The sequence below is a fragment of the Juglans regia genome, chromosome 16 (assembly GCF_001411555.2).
Source record: "Juglans regia cultivar Chandler chromosome 16, Walnut 2.0, whole genome shotgun sequence".
Taxonomy (NCBI): Eukaryota; Viridiplantae; Streptophyta; class Magnoliopsida; order Fagales; family Juglandaceae; genus Juglans; species Juglans regia.
In genome coordinates this window covers 26,657,152-26,676,517 of record NC_049916.1, presented here as the reverse complement: position 1 = coordinate 26,676,517, position 19,366 = coordinate 26,657,152, and the positions used below count along the sequence as shown (strand labels likewise).

Here is a 19,366-nt window from a genome sequence, read left to right as displayed (position 1 = left end):
ATAAATCATAACGCAGATTGAACTTGAATTATTATGCCAGCAAACATTTTTTCTTTTTCTTTTTTCCGATCTTACATTCAAGCGAAAAGAAAACGAAAAAAATGGGCCCAAAACAATCCTTTTGATGGTAGGATGAGCCGAAGCGAAAGCCCTAACTAAGAAAAAGCAAAAACAAAAATAAAAATAAAAGAAAGGAGAGAACTCGGAAGAAAACCCTTATTCCCCTCTCCCTCTCACTAGGAATTTATTCAACAGCCTTGAATACCGGTGGAATGCTCAAACCTTCGATTTATTAAGAAATTAAATAGAGGTTGCTCGACGATGATGTCGACTCAGTTTCTGACGGCGTCGACAGCGCCGCCGCCGTTTCCGAAATTTCAGCGTGGTGTCGGACTCCGATTTCGTACCCTTACCCGTGTCTTCCCGTCTGGGAGTGGGACTGTGAAGTGTCTGCACCGCCACCCTGGGCTTACATGGCGAGCCCGTGCAACAGAGGGTACTGCACAAATTACTTACAAAGTTCATCTCTTTTCTTGCTGTTGCGTATTTGCCGTACCCGAACTGATACTTAACGTCTCCTATTTCGATTAAATTCTTTATTTACTATTCTGAGTTCGTATATGCTTCAAAGTTTCCTTGTTGGCAGAAGTTCTTCTCTCTCTCTCTCTCTCTCTCTCTCTCTCTTAATGGTATTACTGATATAGTGATATGTGCTTATGGCGGTGATACAATGTCAGAGAGGGTCGAAGTGAGACCTTTTGCAAGCATTTCTTCCTCGAGAAATCAAGAAACATCTTCTGTTGGCGTTAATCCACAGCCATCAGCACCGCCATCGCCGTCATATGTGTAATTATACTGTGCACCTCATTTTCTTTATTTCTCCCTACTTTTTACTATTTGTGTTCTATAAACAAAAAGTTGGGAAAATGAGTTTAACGTATACTTGTATTTATATCTCAACGTTGCAGGCGTTCATCTGGTTTTTTGAGCTGTTTTCCCTGCTTATGATTTTCATATCTTTTTTATCTTATACTGTGTTCTAGGGGGTCGCCTCTCTTTTGGATCGGAGTTGGTGTTGGTCTCTCGGCACTGTTTTCATGGGTGAGAACTAGAACTGTTGCCCCTTTTTAATTAAATATCTTAGCCTTTTATCAATATGGTTTTCCACTTTTCCTTTACTACACATTCTAAAAATCTTATTAAATGACAGGTTGCTACGTACTTAAAGGTGAGTGTTTCTCTCCTCTAAAGGTATGGGCATGCTTCTTTTTTGAATTTTATTTTTCAGGTAGGTCAGCATTTAAATGCTTTTGTTGTCACGAGCATGACATTTGAAGGAAACCATCTGTCATCAAAGGGGCCATTTTAGGGAATGCTTATTGTTTCATTACTGTTCTATTATCATTATTTTCTCTAGATAGTCGTTTCATAGGTTTTAGGGAAGTTTGTATCATTTCAAGAAAGCATAAAATGGAACTCTCAAATTTGAGAATAAAAACTGCCTTATAAACTTTATTTTGGGCTGACTTAGAGGATGTATTTGCAGGATCACTCGCATAATCTTGTGTCATATTATGGCTGTAGAATATGGAAATGGTAGGATATTATTTAAAATGGAAAATTAAGACATTAGAATTTAGGGTGGAGCACAGTTACATTGTCAAATCCCCCTAAATTGCAATTTAGATCTCAAAAGGCATAAATTGATTGCACCTGATCACCAATCAATGCTCTGTTTCGCACCCTTTTAAACACTTTGTTGTTTTCTGCTTTGCCTGTTTGGGATTTTCTGATCTTTTTATTCTTTCTACATATGTTTTTCTGATGTCTACTCCCTTCATACTTGTTAGCATGTTTTGCTCGTGAATTTGATCATTGTACTTATAAAAAGACCCCAAAAATTGTGCTAATATTTCTGGGAGACAGATCTATATCGGTTACCAATTATTCATAAATGTTTCCCCTTATTTTTTTTTTAAGTATAAAAAATTTGTTAAAAAATGTTTCTTATATTCATCTTATTTTTTTATTCGGCCAACATATGTTGGATACTCTTAATCACGTGTTTGGAAAATGTTGAGCGTTTGGTGGGGACTTAGATTTTTTGGTTGTTTTGATGAGGTATCGAATGGAAATAAATGTCAAGGATAAACATGAGATGGGTTTATGGTAAGGATGTTGACCTACTTTCTAAATGATGCCTCTATTTTGAGGAAAAACTAAGGATGCATATGGAAACAGCTGAAAAATATGTTGGGTTCAGGTTTAGTGATAGGGTAACAAGATGAGTATTTTTAAGGCCCAAAACAGTTGAGAAAAGAAATTGGAGCTGATTTTACTACAGACAGTAACTCAACAACCAAATTAATCTGTTTTTTGTTTTTTATTTGGGTTTGGATGATAATAGAAGGTTGCTTGTGTTAAGGTTTTTTATCTTATGGGTCTTGGAGTTCTTATGGCGGGAAATCAAAATCTGGTTGCAAGATTTCAAATTGTCAGAAATTGGGAAAAAATGAAAGAGAATAGGAAGATGTGGCATCAAAGATGGTTATCGTAGCCATCATCTAGGGTTGGCGTGTCATCACACCATAAAAAGAGTAGCATCAATAAGCCTTAAGCATTAATGGCTACAAATTTCTTGTAAAACTATCTCACATCAATATTTATATCCCGACTAATCCCAGGGGTGCAAAGGCCTTTGGCAAGGAGTTTCCTGCAAGTGCACCTCGGGTAATTCAAGAGGAAAATCCCTTAGTCCAATGGCCCATAGAAATTGTGTACGACACCTCGGCAATACACCACGGCTAAAGACGTACCAAACATAAAAATGGATTGTAATAGCTGGAATTGTAACAAGTCGACGTCATATTAGTCGGGACGCTGTTCCGGACACCGTTGCCAATATAAATTTAAAAAAAAAAAGAAAAAAGCCAAACTGAATGTAAAAGATATCTTGCCTGATACATATCTTTCTCTACTTTGAGAGACCTTAATGCCTTGTTATTGAAGAACAATATGTAGTACACCTCTTTCTCGATCTTCTTTTAGGTAAGCATGTGAATAATCAATCTTTGACATATCTGGGACATTTTAAAAGTGGTGTGCAAATGGGTCAACTGCAATGGATGTCCATTGGAACATTCTTTTACCATGCCAAGCTCCTCTATACTCTATGCCAAACTCTTTGCTGAATAAATTATTTAGCCTATTAATGTAGAGTTATTGTTGCAGCTAAGAATGATACAGAGTCAACATAGCGTAGCCATTGTCCAGTCTAGAATGAAAACAAAAATAATGCCAATGCAGAATGTTTGACATTCATTGTGGAACAAACACATATATGTTGAGAGTCGTCAGGTTTTGTAGGATTGAAGTTTGGGGATGAAAAATAAATTTTTTAGGAGAAAAAGAAGATGGCATGAAGAAGTGGCTCTCTTTTCACTTTTGAAGAGAATTTGTATTATAGCCATGGAAGACCAATTTTTTTAAGGAATTAGTTTTTTTTTTAAATATAATATTTTGCTATAGTTGATGCTTGAGAACAATAGACTTTGGTTTGGGGCGATGAAGAACCAACATTTATACATGTGTACTTAGTATTTGACTTAGTGAGGAAAGTTCTATAGCCAAATTCCGGTTAATTGTTACCTAAATGAGTTTTGTGAGAACCTCTGGTAATTTTTCCATGACAAGGTGTTTGTTTCTTCCAGGTTAATTTTCTTGAAATTATGGGATGGCATATGCTCTCAGTGAGAGAGACGTGCTTTGGTGGATAATATATCTGGTGAAAAAAGTACTCAAGGAGATGAGTGATATGTTTAGATGGAAGAAATGAGAGGGGAAAACTTGACACGTCCAAGATTTTCCTATTTTTCATCAATCAAACAGAAAAAATGAGCTGTGAAATTTAAGCTCTCATGATGCATACCCGAGTTCTAATCTTTCAAAACCCGTGATTTTAATGCATTTTTTTTACTTTTTAACCGTAACTCAAACTGAGCAATGGATTGATGAAAAAAATTTAATCCCAAGGTGTTGGCCCAAGTGGTGAAGGCCTTGGTCTTGGGGTATCATTCCCTTCAAGGTCCAAGGTTCAACACCTCATGGGTACAAACAATCATTTGGGGCCACTCTTCCTGGTGAAAAGCTAGCGATTTAACCAGTTCCGTGTAGGGAAACTTCCGAGGGTGCAGTGCATGGGATCGGGGTTTACTTTGTAGGGGTGAGTCCGCAGGGCCCTCTGCCTTGGAGAGGTTCCCCAACATCAAAAATATATATATATATATATATATATGTATACATTTGTTGACTATCTTGAAACTCTGTAGCAAGAAAGAGAAATTGCAAGCACACTAGATTATCAATTAGGACTTCAACACCTAGACCTTAGCGCCTGAATTATGTACTTCAACATTCCCAATTCACAAACGTGCACCCAAGTAGTAAGTAAATCTTGACCTTGTTCATCTTGTGGTGTTTTGGGGAGGGGGAGGTTTTGTGATGGTGTGGTCTGCATGTGTGTGCGCATATGTGGTACTTATGCATACATCTGCAGGAGATTGGATTTAATATAAGCTATATGAGGATTACAATGTCTCGCAAACCCTAGCACCATTACACTTGGATATGGACTTCAATCCTACAGTTGCAATTAGATTTTGACCATTACGACAAATGCTTGCCCACAGTGCATTTATTTTTCTGTTATCAGTAAAAAGTAATTTTCATTAATATGAATGAAAATAGGCAAGGCCTATGTACACAGGGAGTATACAATAGAAAACACCTAAATACATTCTTAAAAAACTAAATTAGAGCTAGGAACTCATGTACACTGTTTCCATTAAGAACAATGGCTGAGAACCATAATAGTAAAGTGTGTAGAAAAAAATTCTGAAGCTCCTCCATCGATCGCTCCCTATCTTCAAAGCAACGTGCATTCCTTTCCAACCAAATACACCACATAATGCACAGCGGGATCATCTTCCAAACTGCAGCTACTTGTGAACAACTTTGTAGACCCTTCCAACAAGCAAGCAAATCCACCACCTTTGCCGGCATAACCCATGCGACATCCACCCTACGAAATATTCCATTCCACAACTTTCTCGTCACCTCACAATGCAATAGTAGATGGTCCACTGATTCTCCATTTTTTTTGCACAAATAACACCAGTCCGTTACTATGAGTCCCCTCTTTCTTAAATTATCCTTGGTTAGAATTTTTCCAAGTGCCGCAGTCCACACAAATGCTTGCCCACAGTGCATTTATATTTATTATATATTACAAATTTAACAGATATCAGGTATCATGTTTTCTTTTGTCTATTTCTATTAGTTGTGAGCTTTTTGTACCATTGTATCATCTCTTCTTCTGGTGACTTGGCTTCAGATCTTCCTTTTTTTTTTTTTAATAAGTACTTAGCTTCAGATCTTTGATGGCAGTTACAGAATTCCACCTGCACTCTTTCCACATATTGCCTAATCTTTATAAAATATATGCTTATTCTTTCAGAAATATGCAATGCAACAAGCTTTCAAGACATTGATGGGACAGATGAATTCTCAAAATAACCAATTCAACAATGCATCTTTTTCTTCGGGATCACCGTTTCCATTTCCTATGCCTTCAACACCAGGGTTTTCTACCTCACCTACTCCAGCCACATCTAAACCTGCTGTTACAGTGGATGTGCCTGCAACGAATGTAGACGCTGCACCGGCAACTGTTGTCAAAGAGGAAACAGAAGTGAAAGAGGAATCAAAGAAACTTGGTAAATAAAGTTATTAGCCATAATTTCCAATTCCATAAAAGAATTTATTTCTGCTTCATGATTTTCACACCATGGGGCATGTATCTCTTATAGGTTAAATATAATTTGTGTGAGCCTTTTTAAGATGTTGGTTCTGTTAGATATATAATTCTTCTTTATTTTATTATACCTTATGTTTATATTGAAATTTTATATGTCCCGTATACTTGGCTTCACCTATTTTCAATAAAATTCTTATTTACTGATTAAAAAAATGTTTATATTGAAATTACTCAGTAAAATTTTTTATATTTGAAATACTTTTAGTAGGTTCCTCCATAATTTAGAATTTCTTACAGATCTATAAAATGTGTCTTACTCTTAGGTAGAAGTTAAAAATCCTCTAAATCTATATTTGGTACTTTTAACTCGTTGAACATCTTCAAACATCAAAATGTTGAGCCGTGCTTTTGTAGTGATTGATGTCCTATCTGAATTCAGAATTTGAAAAATTGTTGTAAATAGTGGTAGTTTTATGCTTGCTGAAATGACAGGATGAGCTCCTTAAGTCTGAAATCCCATACACATACTGGGGCTATTTGAGTCAATAGATGAGAAAACAAATATACCTGCTGTTTGTATCAGTGCCCAGCAAAAAAAAAAAACAAAAAGGCTTTTAAAACTGCTTGGAGTATGCCGAGCCATTGTCAGCTCACTAGTACAGCAGAGTTGAGATTTATAATGAAACCATACAACTTATATTTCGAATTTGACCTTTTGCTACCTCTGGCTATGCTATCTTGTTGATTGATGGAAACCATGCTCTAGTTTCAGTTAAGGTATAACAGTAACTCCCAAGATGAATTTCTTGTTCTATACCAATCACAAGGTTTCCAAAACAGACGGTGATTGCTTGTGTTCAAGATATCCTAATTGATTATTATGGAGTCCATTAGACCTTATTTTCCTTTATACAGTAGAATCCACAACAACATAAGTAATATGTTGTCAGACAATATAAGTAATAGCAACAACAACTGCAAAATATGTTTTATATATGTATGTGGTCAGTGTTTTAACAGTTTGACTTTGAATGTGGAATGGATCTTGAACTTTTCCAAATATTCTCCAAATCTTGGTCACTTGTATCCTTCACCACTGGCCCAGGTTACTCTTCTGCGGCTTCTTTTTTAATGGACATCAAATATATATATATATATATTTTTACTTTCCCTCTCTATAAACATGATATAGTCTAGGCCTTATAGAGGCACATGAAGACATCCTTGTCAATGCCTTGCGCATTTCTTTCCTCTGAGAAAGAACATAATTTTTTTCAAACTCACACACACACAGAGTGCATTTCAGTCAAGACATGTCAATTTGCTGTATGTTTGGATACTTACAAGCTTTCTTTAAGTTTTTCCTGTTAGAATTATAATGTAACTTGTCCTGACAGGTTTTGTAGATGTTTCTCCTGAAGAAGCTGAGCAAAAAAGTCCTTATGAAAGCTTTAAAGATGTTACTGGAACAAGTTCATCCAAAGACATTCAGACTGCTGAGGCGGTAAGTTTTTTCTGTTGAGCTTTCGGACAAGGCTGTGGAGGTTTGAGTTACGTTTTAAGTTTTAACTATATGAGCATGTCAGAAGGTTTCACAAAATGGAGCTGCTTCGAAGCCCGTGGATGTTTCCCAATGGTTGAAATCTACTGGTACTTCTCCTGGTTCTGAGGGCTCCCCATCTTCTCGTAAGTAAACAATTGTATTCTCATTATTACCACTTTGATAGCAACCCAACCATTTTCAGTTCCTTATTATATGCTTTGTCTCCTTGGTTTATTATTTGGTTTCTGTTAGTGTCTGATAACAAGTGTAATCTCTTAAATCTTTATCCAGCCTCTGTTTTACTTATAATATGTAGATGAGTTCGTACTTATGGAAAAAAGCAAAATGTAGATGAGTTTGTCAGCTTCTATAAACTATATCTTAGTTCAAGATCCCTCTCTTGTCCTGATGGATGGTTGTTCTAGATTAAAGTATCTCGCGTCAGAAATTGCCCAAGCCATCATTAAAGAATCGATTCAATTTGTTAACAGTTCAATAAGAAATTTGCTCACAAGTTGTGCTGCATAGTTTTATTATATTTGAAAGTATTTCTATTAGTTTCAGAATGTAATATCTTAAGCATTGGAGTTATTAGAAGCACTATTTGATTTGAGAAACTTGGTGGCGATTGAAAATGTGTAACAACCCAAAATATAGGAACCTGAAAAATTATGCATCAATTTATCTTGAAAATCAATCTTCACATTCATGGTTCAAATATTTGACTGTTTGGCATCTCTCTCTCTCTCTCTCTCTCTCCTTGTTTTAATCTGTAGACAGTTTTGGCATCTCTTGAACCAATCAGATGAGTTTCCAGTGGCTTTTCTATTTTGATTTCAATTCCATTGGTGCAACACGTGTTTTCTGAATGCCAATTTGCCTTCCTTTGTGTTAGCAAAAGCTGGGATTTTGACAATCCGGATTTATTTCAATTGGGGATTTTAAAGGATATTCTTGGTTAAAATTTTATTTATGAAGTGATTAATTATTAAAAAAAAAAATCATTTATGAAATTTTACAAATCGCACTTGTCATATATCTCACCTTCGTCAACCCACCAATAGCAGCATGCTGCCAATGCCACAACCTCTGCAGCCATCATATCCATTCTTGGCTCTCATCACTGCTACTACAAGTACCTTTATTGCCACCCCACCATGTTGCCATTACTATCACCATGTCGCAACTATGGCTATTTTGCAAGTACTTACTAGTTACTACCAAGAACTGGATGTGCTGTACTAGCACCATTTAATCACCATTGCTTTCATTGACACTCTCACAAAGGCATCACAGCCATCACCTTTTTTGTGGTAACAAATATATTAATTCAGTCAGTGAGACTTGCAAATAAAAGGATCGTGTTTATAGGATTTTTAAATCCAGACCTTGTGGAGATCTTTCGGTAATTTCAAGCTTTTCATTTAATACTATTAGGATAAAAAGCCAATTCAATCTCTGTTAGCTATTTGGGCATAAAAAATGGATAGGGATGCCACTTCCAAATTGTATACTGGCAATTGAATTTGTTGTTTGCTTAGGCTTTTTCAAGTGCATATTGGTGTTGTTATTCAGGATTGAACTCTGCAATGTCCCAAGAGGGCCCTTAGTATCATCTCTCTCCCAGATTGGGCTTGAACTTTGCTAACCTTTCTTATCTTATTTTAAGCACTAAACTTCTTTTTTTTTTTTTTTTTTTTATAAGAAAACGATATTATTAAGCACAAAACTTTCCACTGGGAAAGAAATCTCACTGAGAAAAGCGTGAAAATAAATCGATCATTGTCTATGATTTTCAAATAGTTGTCTTTTTTCCCATTACATTTTTTTGGATGATGTGGAACCTGAGCAAAGTAGGTCCCTTTGGATCATCACTGCAGAGTAAACCCCAGATATGCAACCCCACCCATCAAAATCGTGTATTATATAATTCAAGAGTGTGGATTCAAATCCTAGATATCTGGGGCTGCAGTTTATCCCAAGCCTGCCCTTTGACTACTGGGTTGCACCCTAACGAGTTTTTCCCATTAATTATTGAAATGTATCCACATGCTATTGCTTTTCGTGGTGATTTGATGTGTGTTAACAGATGTGTTATCTGCGAGGGCACATGTTTGTTTGTATGTTTTCTTGATGTAGCCAAATTAATACTATTAATGCATGTCTCATTGCCTGTCAGACCAAATGTTGTCCTGAACCACACATCTTTGCCACATTACTCTCAATTTTGGTGTTTCTTAAGATTTAATCAGACATGCTAAGCATTTCTTGTTTATATTTGGATAGGTAAACCTATCTTATCGGTGGAAGCTTTGGAGAAAATGATGGAAGATCCAACAGTGCAAAAGATTGTTTATCCGTAATATGGGTTCTTTGTCAATTTAACATTTTATGCTTTCCAATTATTATATTGATTTATCTTGCATTGTTCTGCTACTTTTCATCTTAGTTGGGCGTAGCTTTTTGTATATTTCCTTTGCATTAGGATTGTGTTCCATTGTATATGTGAATCATTTCTTCTTCTTGTATATGCTAAACAATTTGTACTATTTAGCAACATAGGGGGAATAACTAGGCTACATTTATATTTCATAAGTATTATAATGTTTGTAGTTTTCATGGACTTGGGTTTGTAATGGTTATCCAAATGGCATGCTTGCTACAATCCTAAGGTGCAAACCGCAAATATGTACCTTTTCAACCTTCTAGTTATTTGAGATGGTCGGCTCTATGGCAGTGTACCATGGTCATATGCTTTACATACTACTATGCCAAGGTGTGCTGTTCTAATATCGCAATGCATTGAATGCGAAATAGTTTCCCATCCTTTCTGGGACATCTTATTTATTCTTTTCATCTAATTCTTTCTCTTTGCACAAAATATGTCATTGATCTTGTTTCATGGTTGTCACATTGGTTTGACTATACCTCTCTTGAAAAGGGTTAGAATTGTTGTTAGAATAATTAATTTTCTTATGTGGAAGTTAGTAACATTTTATGCTATGGCTCTATCATCTATCCGTATTATTGGTTTTTGAACTTACAGAACTTGATTCTCTTTATATTATCTGCAGTCATTTACCTGAGGAGTTGAGGAATCCTGAAACCTTCAAATGTAAGTCTATTAGATATTCCCAAGCAGGAATAAATAAATCAATAGTGTCACTTTCTTACCTTTCCCCACCCCTTCCCCCTCCTCCTTTTGTGAAAGTGGCATGAAGCGATTCTGGAATAACATATATAATATAATTAGGATGTACATAAAAGGATTTCCAAGTTTAGCATCTTAGAAGTTGGTGTTTCTTGATCTGTTTGTATACTTCTGTTGTACTCTGTTACTATCTTTACTTCAATAAAATATACTTTTACCTATTAAAAAAAAAAGCATCTGAGAAGTTGGTTGTGGCCAGAAAAGATTAGAGCCTGAATATGTTGGCATAACTGATGTCTATATCTTTGTTCAAGTGTTTCCGCATCATTATCATCCTTGTGCCATTGAATATCTTATCTCTTTTTGTACATTTCCATTTTCTTTTCGTTGCAAGTAAATAATTTATTTTATGTTGTTGGTGGATTGTATTATTAGCAGGCTTTACATAGTGTGTGGGCTAGAAATAATTTTGTTGCAGTCCAATCAAGAGCTCACGAGTCTAGTTGTTTTATGCAAATTTTTTTCTGAGTCATTAATTAATTGACAACTCCCGTGTATATTGTTCAATAGGGATGCTACAAAATCCACAATACCGGCAACAACTCGAGGAGATGATGTAAGACATTTTTTTTACCTTGTATATTTTTTACCTTGTCGTGAGACTGCTGCTCAGGGATGCATTGATTTTCTGAAGAAGTGCTCTCGACGTGCTGTAGTATCTATACTTATGTTGTGAATGAAATATGCCTTAGTAATCAAATTTTTGATTTTGTCATATTTATTGCTGCTTTATTATTTAAGTTTTCCCCTTTTGTCCCCACAGGCTGCAGTTCTCTGTTTTCTTGTTAGAATCTGATAACCTACAATATTGGCAATTTGTGATGGTTCTTAAATTCTTTTTCATTCTTGATACTGTTAACAGAAACAACATGATGGGTGGAAACGGCGAGTGGGACAAGGGATTGATGGATTCTTTTAAAGATTTCGATCTTAACAGCCCTGAGGTTAAGCAGCAGTTTGGTAGGTTTGAGTTAACTACTCTCTGCTTTATTTTTCAATGTTCCATACATTTGGATAAGCGTGGATGAATTTTAAATTTAGAGCAAATTTGAGTCAAATAGTGGTTCTATGATTGAGTTTTTATCTTCTGGTTCTTTTTCTTTTTTTTTAGCTGTAATTGATAATGTACCTGAACCTAGCGATGGATTGTTCAGTACCCATGCAGAGTATGTCAAGTCTTTTGGTATTCTTTGTTGACTACATAAACGACGGAAATTTCCATTTGAGATCTGTTAGTGTTTAATTACTTAGATTTTTCCCCTCAAAGTTGCAAACCTCTGTCCTTATATCAGCTTTACTTGGGTTATTTTGTCTTTTCATTCTTATTAAAGTGTGAAGTTCGGCTTGTATCATTTTTTTTTTTTATAAGTAAAATAAGACTTTATTAAATCACCAAAGTAACACGATACAAAGAAAATGCCCTGTTTATGAAGGCATGTTGGAAACTAGGAATTCATGAAGGTCCATGCCATTTAAGTCTACAGCAATGGCCCAAGTACAAAGAGTTCTAAAAAATAACAATTTTAGCTCGTCCACAGATCTCTCTTTGTCTTCAAAAGTCCTCTCATTTCGTTCCTGCCATAGACACCACATAATACAGATAGGGATCATCTTCCACACTGCTTTAATCTGTCTCATCCCACGGATAGAATTTCAGCAAGCCAATACATCCAAAACTGTTTCCGGCATCACCCACGCCATATCCATCCTTTTAAACACCTCGTCCCAAATAGCCTTAGCTATCTCACAGTATAAAAGTAAATGATTTACCGTCTCACCCCCGCTTTTACACATACAGCACCAATCTGCAATAATTATCCTTTTCTTTCTTAGGTTATCCGTAGTGAGGATCTTACCCAAAGACGCTGTCCACACAAAGAAAGAGGCTTTGGGAGGAGCCTTATGGCGCCAAAGCTTTCTCCAAGGAAACTGTATCTCTGGCTCTTGTGTGAGAACCTTATAGAAAGAGCGAGCTGAGAATACCCCTTTCCCTGCAGGATGCCACCACAACTCATCTTCCTTCTGAATGTTCGGTCGAACAGAATATAAGAGGCTATAAAATTCTACAAAACTTCCCATCTCCCAATCCTGTGTCGCCCGATTGAAATTGATGTTCCAGTGAATGTTTCTACCTGAGACTGAGACTTCCATAACCTCCGCCACTGTGGCATCTTTGTTACTTGCAATCAAGAAAAGAGATGGAAACAGATCTAAAAGAACACTGGTACTACACCATGCATCCTTCCAAAATCTGATCTTGACACATGTCCCCAAGTGCAATCTAGCGTATCGCTGGAAAACCTCCCATCCTCTTCTAATGTATTTCCATAACCCCTTACCCGCTGTTCCTCTAACTTCTCTGGTACACCACCCCTCCCCTAGATCACCATATTTGCTTTCAATCACCGTCTTCCATAAGGCCTCTGGTTCCTTGGTATATCTCCACAACCATTTGCCTAGTAAAATCCGATTAAAAACTCTCAAATTTCTGACACCCAAACCGCCATTGGAGATAGGCCAACATACCATCTCCCACTTAACTAAGTGGAATTTAAACTCCTCTCCCAAGCCCCCCCACAGAAAGTCTCTCTGTAACTTCTCAAGTCTACCCGCCACACTTGCCGGTATAGGGAATAAAGATAAAAAGTAGGTGGGAAGGTTGGAAAGTGTACTTTTGATTAAAGTAGTCCGACCCCCTTTCGACAAATACATTCTCTTCCACCCTGCTAATCTCCTCTCTACTTTTTCAATTACTGTATCCCATATCATACGAGACTTCGGTGCTATACCCAACGGCAATCCCAAGTAAGTCATAGGTAAAGACGCAATTTTACACCCCAGAATGCCCGTCAAATCCCTTATATCTTGAACTTCTCCAATCGGTACCAACTCAGATTTATCATAATTCACTTTCAAGCCAGATACTGCTTCAAAACACAGCAGCAATGCCTTCACCGCCCTCAACTGAGCGTGATCAGCCTCACACATGATAAGCGTGTCATCTGCAAACAACAGGTGAGAAACAGTTGTAATACCCCTACTCGGTGATCCAATCTGGAAACCACTGATGGAGCCATTAGACACTAAGGCTGAGATCATCCTACTCAATGCCTCCATAACAATGACAAAAAGTAGAGGAGATAACGGATCCCCTTGTCTCAAGCCACGAGAGCTAGGGAAGAAACCCTCTGGGCTACCATTAATCAACACCGAGAACCGTACCGTAGAAATACACCATCTGATCCATGACCTCCACCTCTCACCAAACCCACACCTACCCAGTAAATAAAGAAGGAAATCTCAATTAACATGATCGTACGCCTTTTCCATATCTAATTTACACATAATCCCTGCTTTGCCCTTCTTCAATCTACTGTCGAAGCATTCATTAGCAATAAGAGCTGCATCAAGTATCTGTCTACCCTTAACAAAAGCATTCTGTGGTTTGGAAACAATTTTCCCCAATATCCCACTTAATCGATTTGCAAGCACTTTTGCAATGATCTTATAAGCACCATTCACTAAGCTTATAGGCCGAAAATCTGTGATCTCAATGGCCCCTACCTTTTTAGGGATTAGTGCAAGAAAAGTCATGTTAAGACTTTTCTCAAACTTTCCTAACAAGAAAAACTCTTGAAATACCTTCAAAAGATCTGCTTTAATCACCTCCCAACACTCTTGGAAAAAATCCATAGAGAAACCATCCGGTCCGGGAGCCTTATCTTTTGCCATCTTTCTTACCACTTCAAATACCTCTTCCTCTTCAAAAGCTCTCTCCAATCTGGTAACATCCCCTGGTTCAATAGTGTCAAAAGCCAAACCATCTAACGTAGGCCTCCAACCCACCTCTTCCGTGAGAAGCTTTTTGAAGAAAACAACCACATGGTCTTGGATAACCTCTTCTTCTCTATTCTCAACCCCTTCAATTCTTAGCACTTCAATGTTATTAATTCTTCTATGTGAGTTTGCAATTCTATGGAAAAATTTCGTACTCCGATCCCCTTTCTTCAACCAAAGAGCTCTTGATTTTTGGCGCCATGAGATTTCTTCCTGTAAGATTAATCTCTCAAGATCAGCAACCAACAAAACTTTTTGTGCTTGTTCCTCTTCATTTAGTGGCCTCCCTTCTTGTAATCTTTCAAAATACTGAATTTCCATCAACTTGGAATTTTTGTTCTCCTCCACATTTCCAAAAGCTTGTTTATTCCACTCCTTTAGATCCCTTTTTAAAACTTTCAGTTTGTTTGCAAAAATGAAACTGGGTGTACCTTCAAATTGATACGAAGTCCACCATCTTTTAACCCTTTCCACAAAACCTTCTGAGTTCAACCACATATTTTCAAACTTAAAACACCTTCTGCTGTTACGTACACCTCCACAATCCAGTAGAATAGGCCAATGATCCGAAGTTATACGACTCAAACGCTTTTGCCATACATCCGGAAAATGGCTTTCAAACTCAGAAGAAATCAGAAAACGATCCAAACGGGACCATGTCTGATTATTTGTCCAAGTAGCTGGACCCCCTGCTAATGGAAGATCTACCAAGTTTAAATCAAAAATAAACTCAGAGAACTCCAGACTTGCTGGTCTCAATCTTCTACTTCCCAGACTTTCACTCTGGAAGCGCACCACATTGAAATCCCCCCCAATACACCATGGGAGGTCCCACCAACTTTGTACCTCTGCAAGTTCATCTCATAAAATACTTCTATTGACATCTAAGTTAGGCCCATACACTCCAGCAAATGCCCACAAGAAATCATCTGATACACTTTTAAAAGAACACGCTACCATATATCTCCCTATGTACTCCTCCACTTTCTCTACTACCCGTCTATCCCACATTATCACAACTCCTCCCGAAGCCCCTGAAGAGGCCAAATATACCCAATCCACATAAATATTACTCCACAAACTCCGGATAATCCTCCTACTAATCAAATTCAGCTTTGTCTCTTGTAAACATACTATGTCCGCTTTCCATTCACGAAGTAGACGACGAATCCGAATACGCTTCTCTACCTCGTTTAGACCCCGGACATTCCAAGATAAAATCTTAGGCTTCCTTGGAGAACATTCAGCCCCTTCCCATTTGCCTTCTTCCTACTAGAACTTGCTTCCGAGTTCATCGACCACATTAATCTTTTTAATTCCCTACTCTTCTTTGTACTCCCCCTCTTTTCTTGATGATGGTCAGCTTCCATAGCAGTTAACAAGGCTATAAACTGCTCTTCATACCCAACACACTCAATTCCCACAACATGTTGAATTTCTTTAGCTTTATGAATAACCCAATCTGAAGCTTGATCTGGGAAATAATAATTTAATGGGGTAGGGTTCCCCATTTTATTATTCTGATTCTGAAATTCACTTCCCATAGAAAAATCCTCCAAATCACATGGGATGAAAAGTTCATCTTCCACAAAATGCATGAAGTCATCCGAGTCTTCTTCAACCTCAGCCAACTCTAGGTCTTCTACTGGTCTCTCCGACCCTTCCACTGGAAATAGAGACACCCCAGCCTCCCTCATTCGCAAGCTCTGATTCTCCATAGCTGAAGGAACCCTAACTTCTACGCCTAACAGGGGATTTTGAGCACAAGACTCCGGCGAGACTACACCGGCGACTCCCACTACCTCCGTCGGCGCCGTCTGTAGCTCCTCGAACTCTGTCGGCGTCGTCTGTATGCTGTCCGGCACGAACCCGAGCCCGTGAAGCTCGATGGAGTGTATCGGGCTAGAACTCGGTTTCGCGAGTTCTGATGGCCCGGATCCAGACCCGTTTAATTGGGTCCTGGATAACGACCCGCCTGAATGGGCCTTAGGCTGTGGTCCGAAACTATGGGCCTTAACTTGAGACGGCCCAGCCCCAACTTGATCTTGTGATTTAGCCCGGCGCCATACGTTCCAACCTTTGCTGAATTTTCCCTTCTGTTGCGCCTTTTTCCGAGTGAATCTCAGCCCATCAACATCCTTCAGCTTATCTGCTCCCTCACTATCCTTTAATGAACCGACAAATACTACGATAGTAGCCATATCCTTCTGCAATGCACGTAACTGCCCCTGCATTTCCAACAACTTCCTTTGCATTTCCCATGTCTGACAGTCGACAGAGGCCCTGCCATGGGCATGGTTCACCGTACCTTGCCAACGTCCCTTACCTCTGTCCAATACCTTCGCACCAGCCACACCAGCCACCTTCTCCTTTGCAGCTCTCGGTATCGACGTCGCAAGAACCTCCTTATACGATCGCTCATAGTGTTTCAGTTTCCCTCTTCCATCATTCGGTTTGGCTCCTCCATGCAGACCACCTTCCCTTGTTTTTTCTTTCCCTTGTTCTATCAAAGCCTCCCTCATCTTCCTCCATCCCCAACCATTCTCACCTTCTGGGATACATAGCATATTTCTTCTTCCCCCCTGACTATACTCTGATATTTCAACGTATCTTCCTTTCCTATTTTCACAACGTTGAGCAATAAAACTACAATAACCCTCGCGTGTTGCCGAGTATACCTCCTTTTTTCTGCTCAAGCTCTCCTCTAACACCTTCCCAAGCCAATGTATAGAGGAGAAACCCAGCAACACCGAGTTTTCTGTCTTCCAGCTTCTCTCAGTAATTCTCAGACCACCACCTCCACATAATGCTATAGTGAAGCACTTAGACTCAATAACTAGTTCTATAATACGAGCCATCTAACTAACACCAATCAACCCACGTTGGTAAAGCTAAATGAATCAAGAACCAGACCCAGAATCAAGAACCAGACCAAGGAAAAATGCATGTGTACGAAGAGAATTTTTTCTAGGAGAGAGAGAAAATTTATCTTCCTTTTGTATCATTTAAAATCATATGGATAATATTTTGGGAATCCAAAGGCATTTGAGACTAATGACAAGAATGATTAAATTCCACAGAGTTTAATTATGAAATGAACTGCTTGTATCATTTAAAATTATATTGCTAATATCTTGGGAATCCGAAGGCATTTGAGACTAATGACAAGAATGATTAAATTATAAGTATGATTGCTGACGATTGTGTTATCGCTTAGCTGATAGGCTATTGAAACTTTTTTTACATAATCTGGATGGTAGTCATCGGGTGCAACTCTGAGTAGTCCTATGGATGGATCTAAGCTCGATCAAACCTGATCCCATTTTCCCTTATGATAACATGATTGTGATCCCCATGCATCTATCTGTTAGCTAACGAGGTCCTGATATGTCAACTTATGGTTTTTGACTGTTCAATGTAGAATTACAACATAGTATATAGATCTATATTGTTAAACATGGCTACAGTACTGGATAGGATTAATATGATTTGGCTTTATTTTACATTTGGCAGATCAAATTGGGCTTTCACCTGAAGAAACCCTTGCAAAAATTATGGGCGACCCTGAACTTACATTGGCATTTCAAAACCCAAGAATTCAAGCAGCAATCATGGATGTATGTCCTACTCTGAAGCACTTATTTATACTTTAATACCAAATATCTTAACATTAAATTGCTTTTCCAGTGTTCACAAAACCCACTTAGCATTTCCAAATATCAAAATGACAAGGAGGTATGGCCAACCTTTCTCTACATGAATTTTATGCTTAATATATTTTTCCTTGTCCAGGATTTGTCTTTATTTCTTACAACTAATAATAAACTTATATGTGTCACATTGTTTTTTCCTTTTTGATTCTAGGTCATGGATCTTTTCAATAAAATATCGCAACTCTTCCCCGGCGTGTCAGGTCCACCTTGATTTTGTTCATTAATCCTGAGTTGCTATTTACTTACTGGAATAAACATGTTCATAATTTGTCCTTGATGAGTGAAAAAATACAAAGCTTCCATTACTGAACATGCTCTATTGCTCATGGCTGCAAATTGAGATGCTTCATCCTGCTCAAAACTGTGGCGGCCAGTCCTCATAAGACTGAGTTGACCTGATCAGAGTTCCCTCACCTCAGCCCATGATTAAGAATATGTACAAGTTTTCGTAATGGCTTTTCTGCGATGTTTTGACAGGTAGTTAATTAGTTAATCTCTCTCGCTGTTGCACTTAAAAGAATTTAATTGCACTCATAGCTTCATCTCTCTTGATGGTATCCTTATTGTACTACACTTGGTGTTGGTCTCTCTCTCTCTCTCTCATTTAAATTTTGTTACGAGTAATACTAGATACGAGTTTCGTGCAGGCTTTTGAAAAAAAAAATTATTTTTTTTGGGAATGGGTCCAACTGTTTTCAAAGGGTTTGTGTGGAACTTGTACAAATAGTTTTTCTCAGAATTGGGCATCTCGAATCCATTTCAGACTGGCTATCAACATACTTAGATCGTCTTGAGTGGCATGAATTTCAATTATGGCTTAATACTTCTGAAAACAAGTCTTACCCAACCACACGAAAATTGAACGGAATGTGTCTCTGAATTTCAATTACAAATAGCATAAACCGAAGTAGCAAACATCCGCTTATAGATCAAGCTCTTGAGGTACTTGCCTTTAGAGTTCTGTATCATCCAGGCCACGCTCTCAACCCGCCTTAAATGGAATGGTTCTCTTAGGTTGAGTTTGAAAGTTGAACTAAGTTAAATTGAGTTGAGATTTGATAAAATATTGTTATAATATTATTTTTTAATATTATTATTATTATTTTGATATTTGAAAAAGTTAAATTGTTTATTATATTTTATGTTAAATTTTAAAAAAAATATAATGATAAGATGAGATAGGTTTAGTAATCAAACGCTGCACTCTGATATGAGTTCCCACGCCCGATAGTATATGTTATTTGGAG

At 37.7% G+C, this 19,366-nt stretch overlaps 1 protein-coding gene across 2 annotated transcripts; it reads left to right on the top strand.

Moving 5' to 3' along the window:
• Nucleotides 1-123: 123 nt before the first annotated feature.
• Nucleotides 124-18,692, top strand: LOC109013399 (protein TIC 40, chloroplastic-like). Of its 2 annotated transcripts, none has more exons than XM_035686460.1 (14): nucleotides 124-496; nucleotides 738-846; nucleotides 1,044-1,101; nucleotides 1,211-1,228; nucleotides 5,516-5,774; nucleotides 7,213-7,319; nucleotides 7,405-7,501; nucleotides 9,645-9,717; nucleotides 10,433-10,473; nucleotides 11,080-11,125; nucleotides 11,432-11,529; nucleotides 17,920-18,023; nucleotides 18,094-18,141; nucleotides 18,271-18,692. In XM_035686460.1, the coding sequence occupies exons 1-14, from the start codon at nucleotides 322-324 to the stop codon at nucleotides 18,328-18,330; spliced, it is 1,293 nt and encodes a 430-aa protein (XP_035542353.1). In that variant the 5' UTR covers nucleotides 124-321; the 3' UTR covers nucleotides 18,331-18,692. The 2 variants fall into 2 exon arrangements, with proteins under 2 accessions (XP_035542353.1, XP_035542352.1); XM_035686459.1 differs by having other exon boundaries at nucleotides 155-496; nucleotides 7,402-7,501.
• The last annotated feature ends 674 nt before the right edge of the window (nucleotides 18,693-19,366 follow it).

What these genes read in the sequence shown, in the direction of transcription:
- LOC109013399 (XM_035686459.1), top strand. Translation starts at nt 322, where the DNA reads ATGATGTCGACTCAGTTTCTGACGGCGTCGACAGCGCCGCCGCCGTTT. An exon ending in TGAGGGCTCCCCATCTTCTC is followed by an intron (nt 7,502 to 9,644) that starts GTAAGTAAACAA and finishes ATATTTGGATAG; the next exon opens with GTAAACCTATCTTATCGGTG. An exon ending in CAACAACTCGAGGAGATGAT is followed by an intron (nt 11,126 to 11,431) that starts GTAAGACATTTT and finishes TACTGTTAACAG; the next exon opens with AAACAACATGATGGGTGGAA.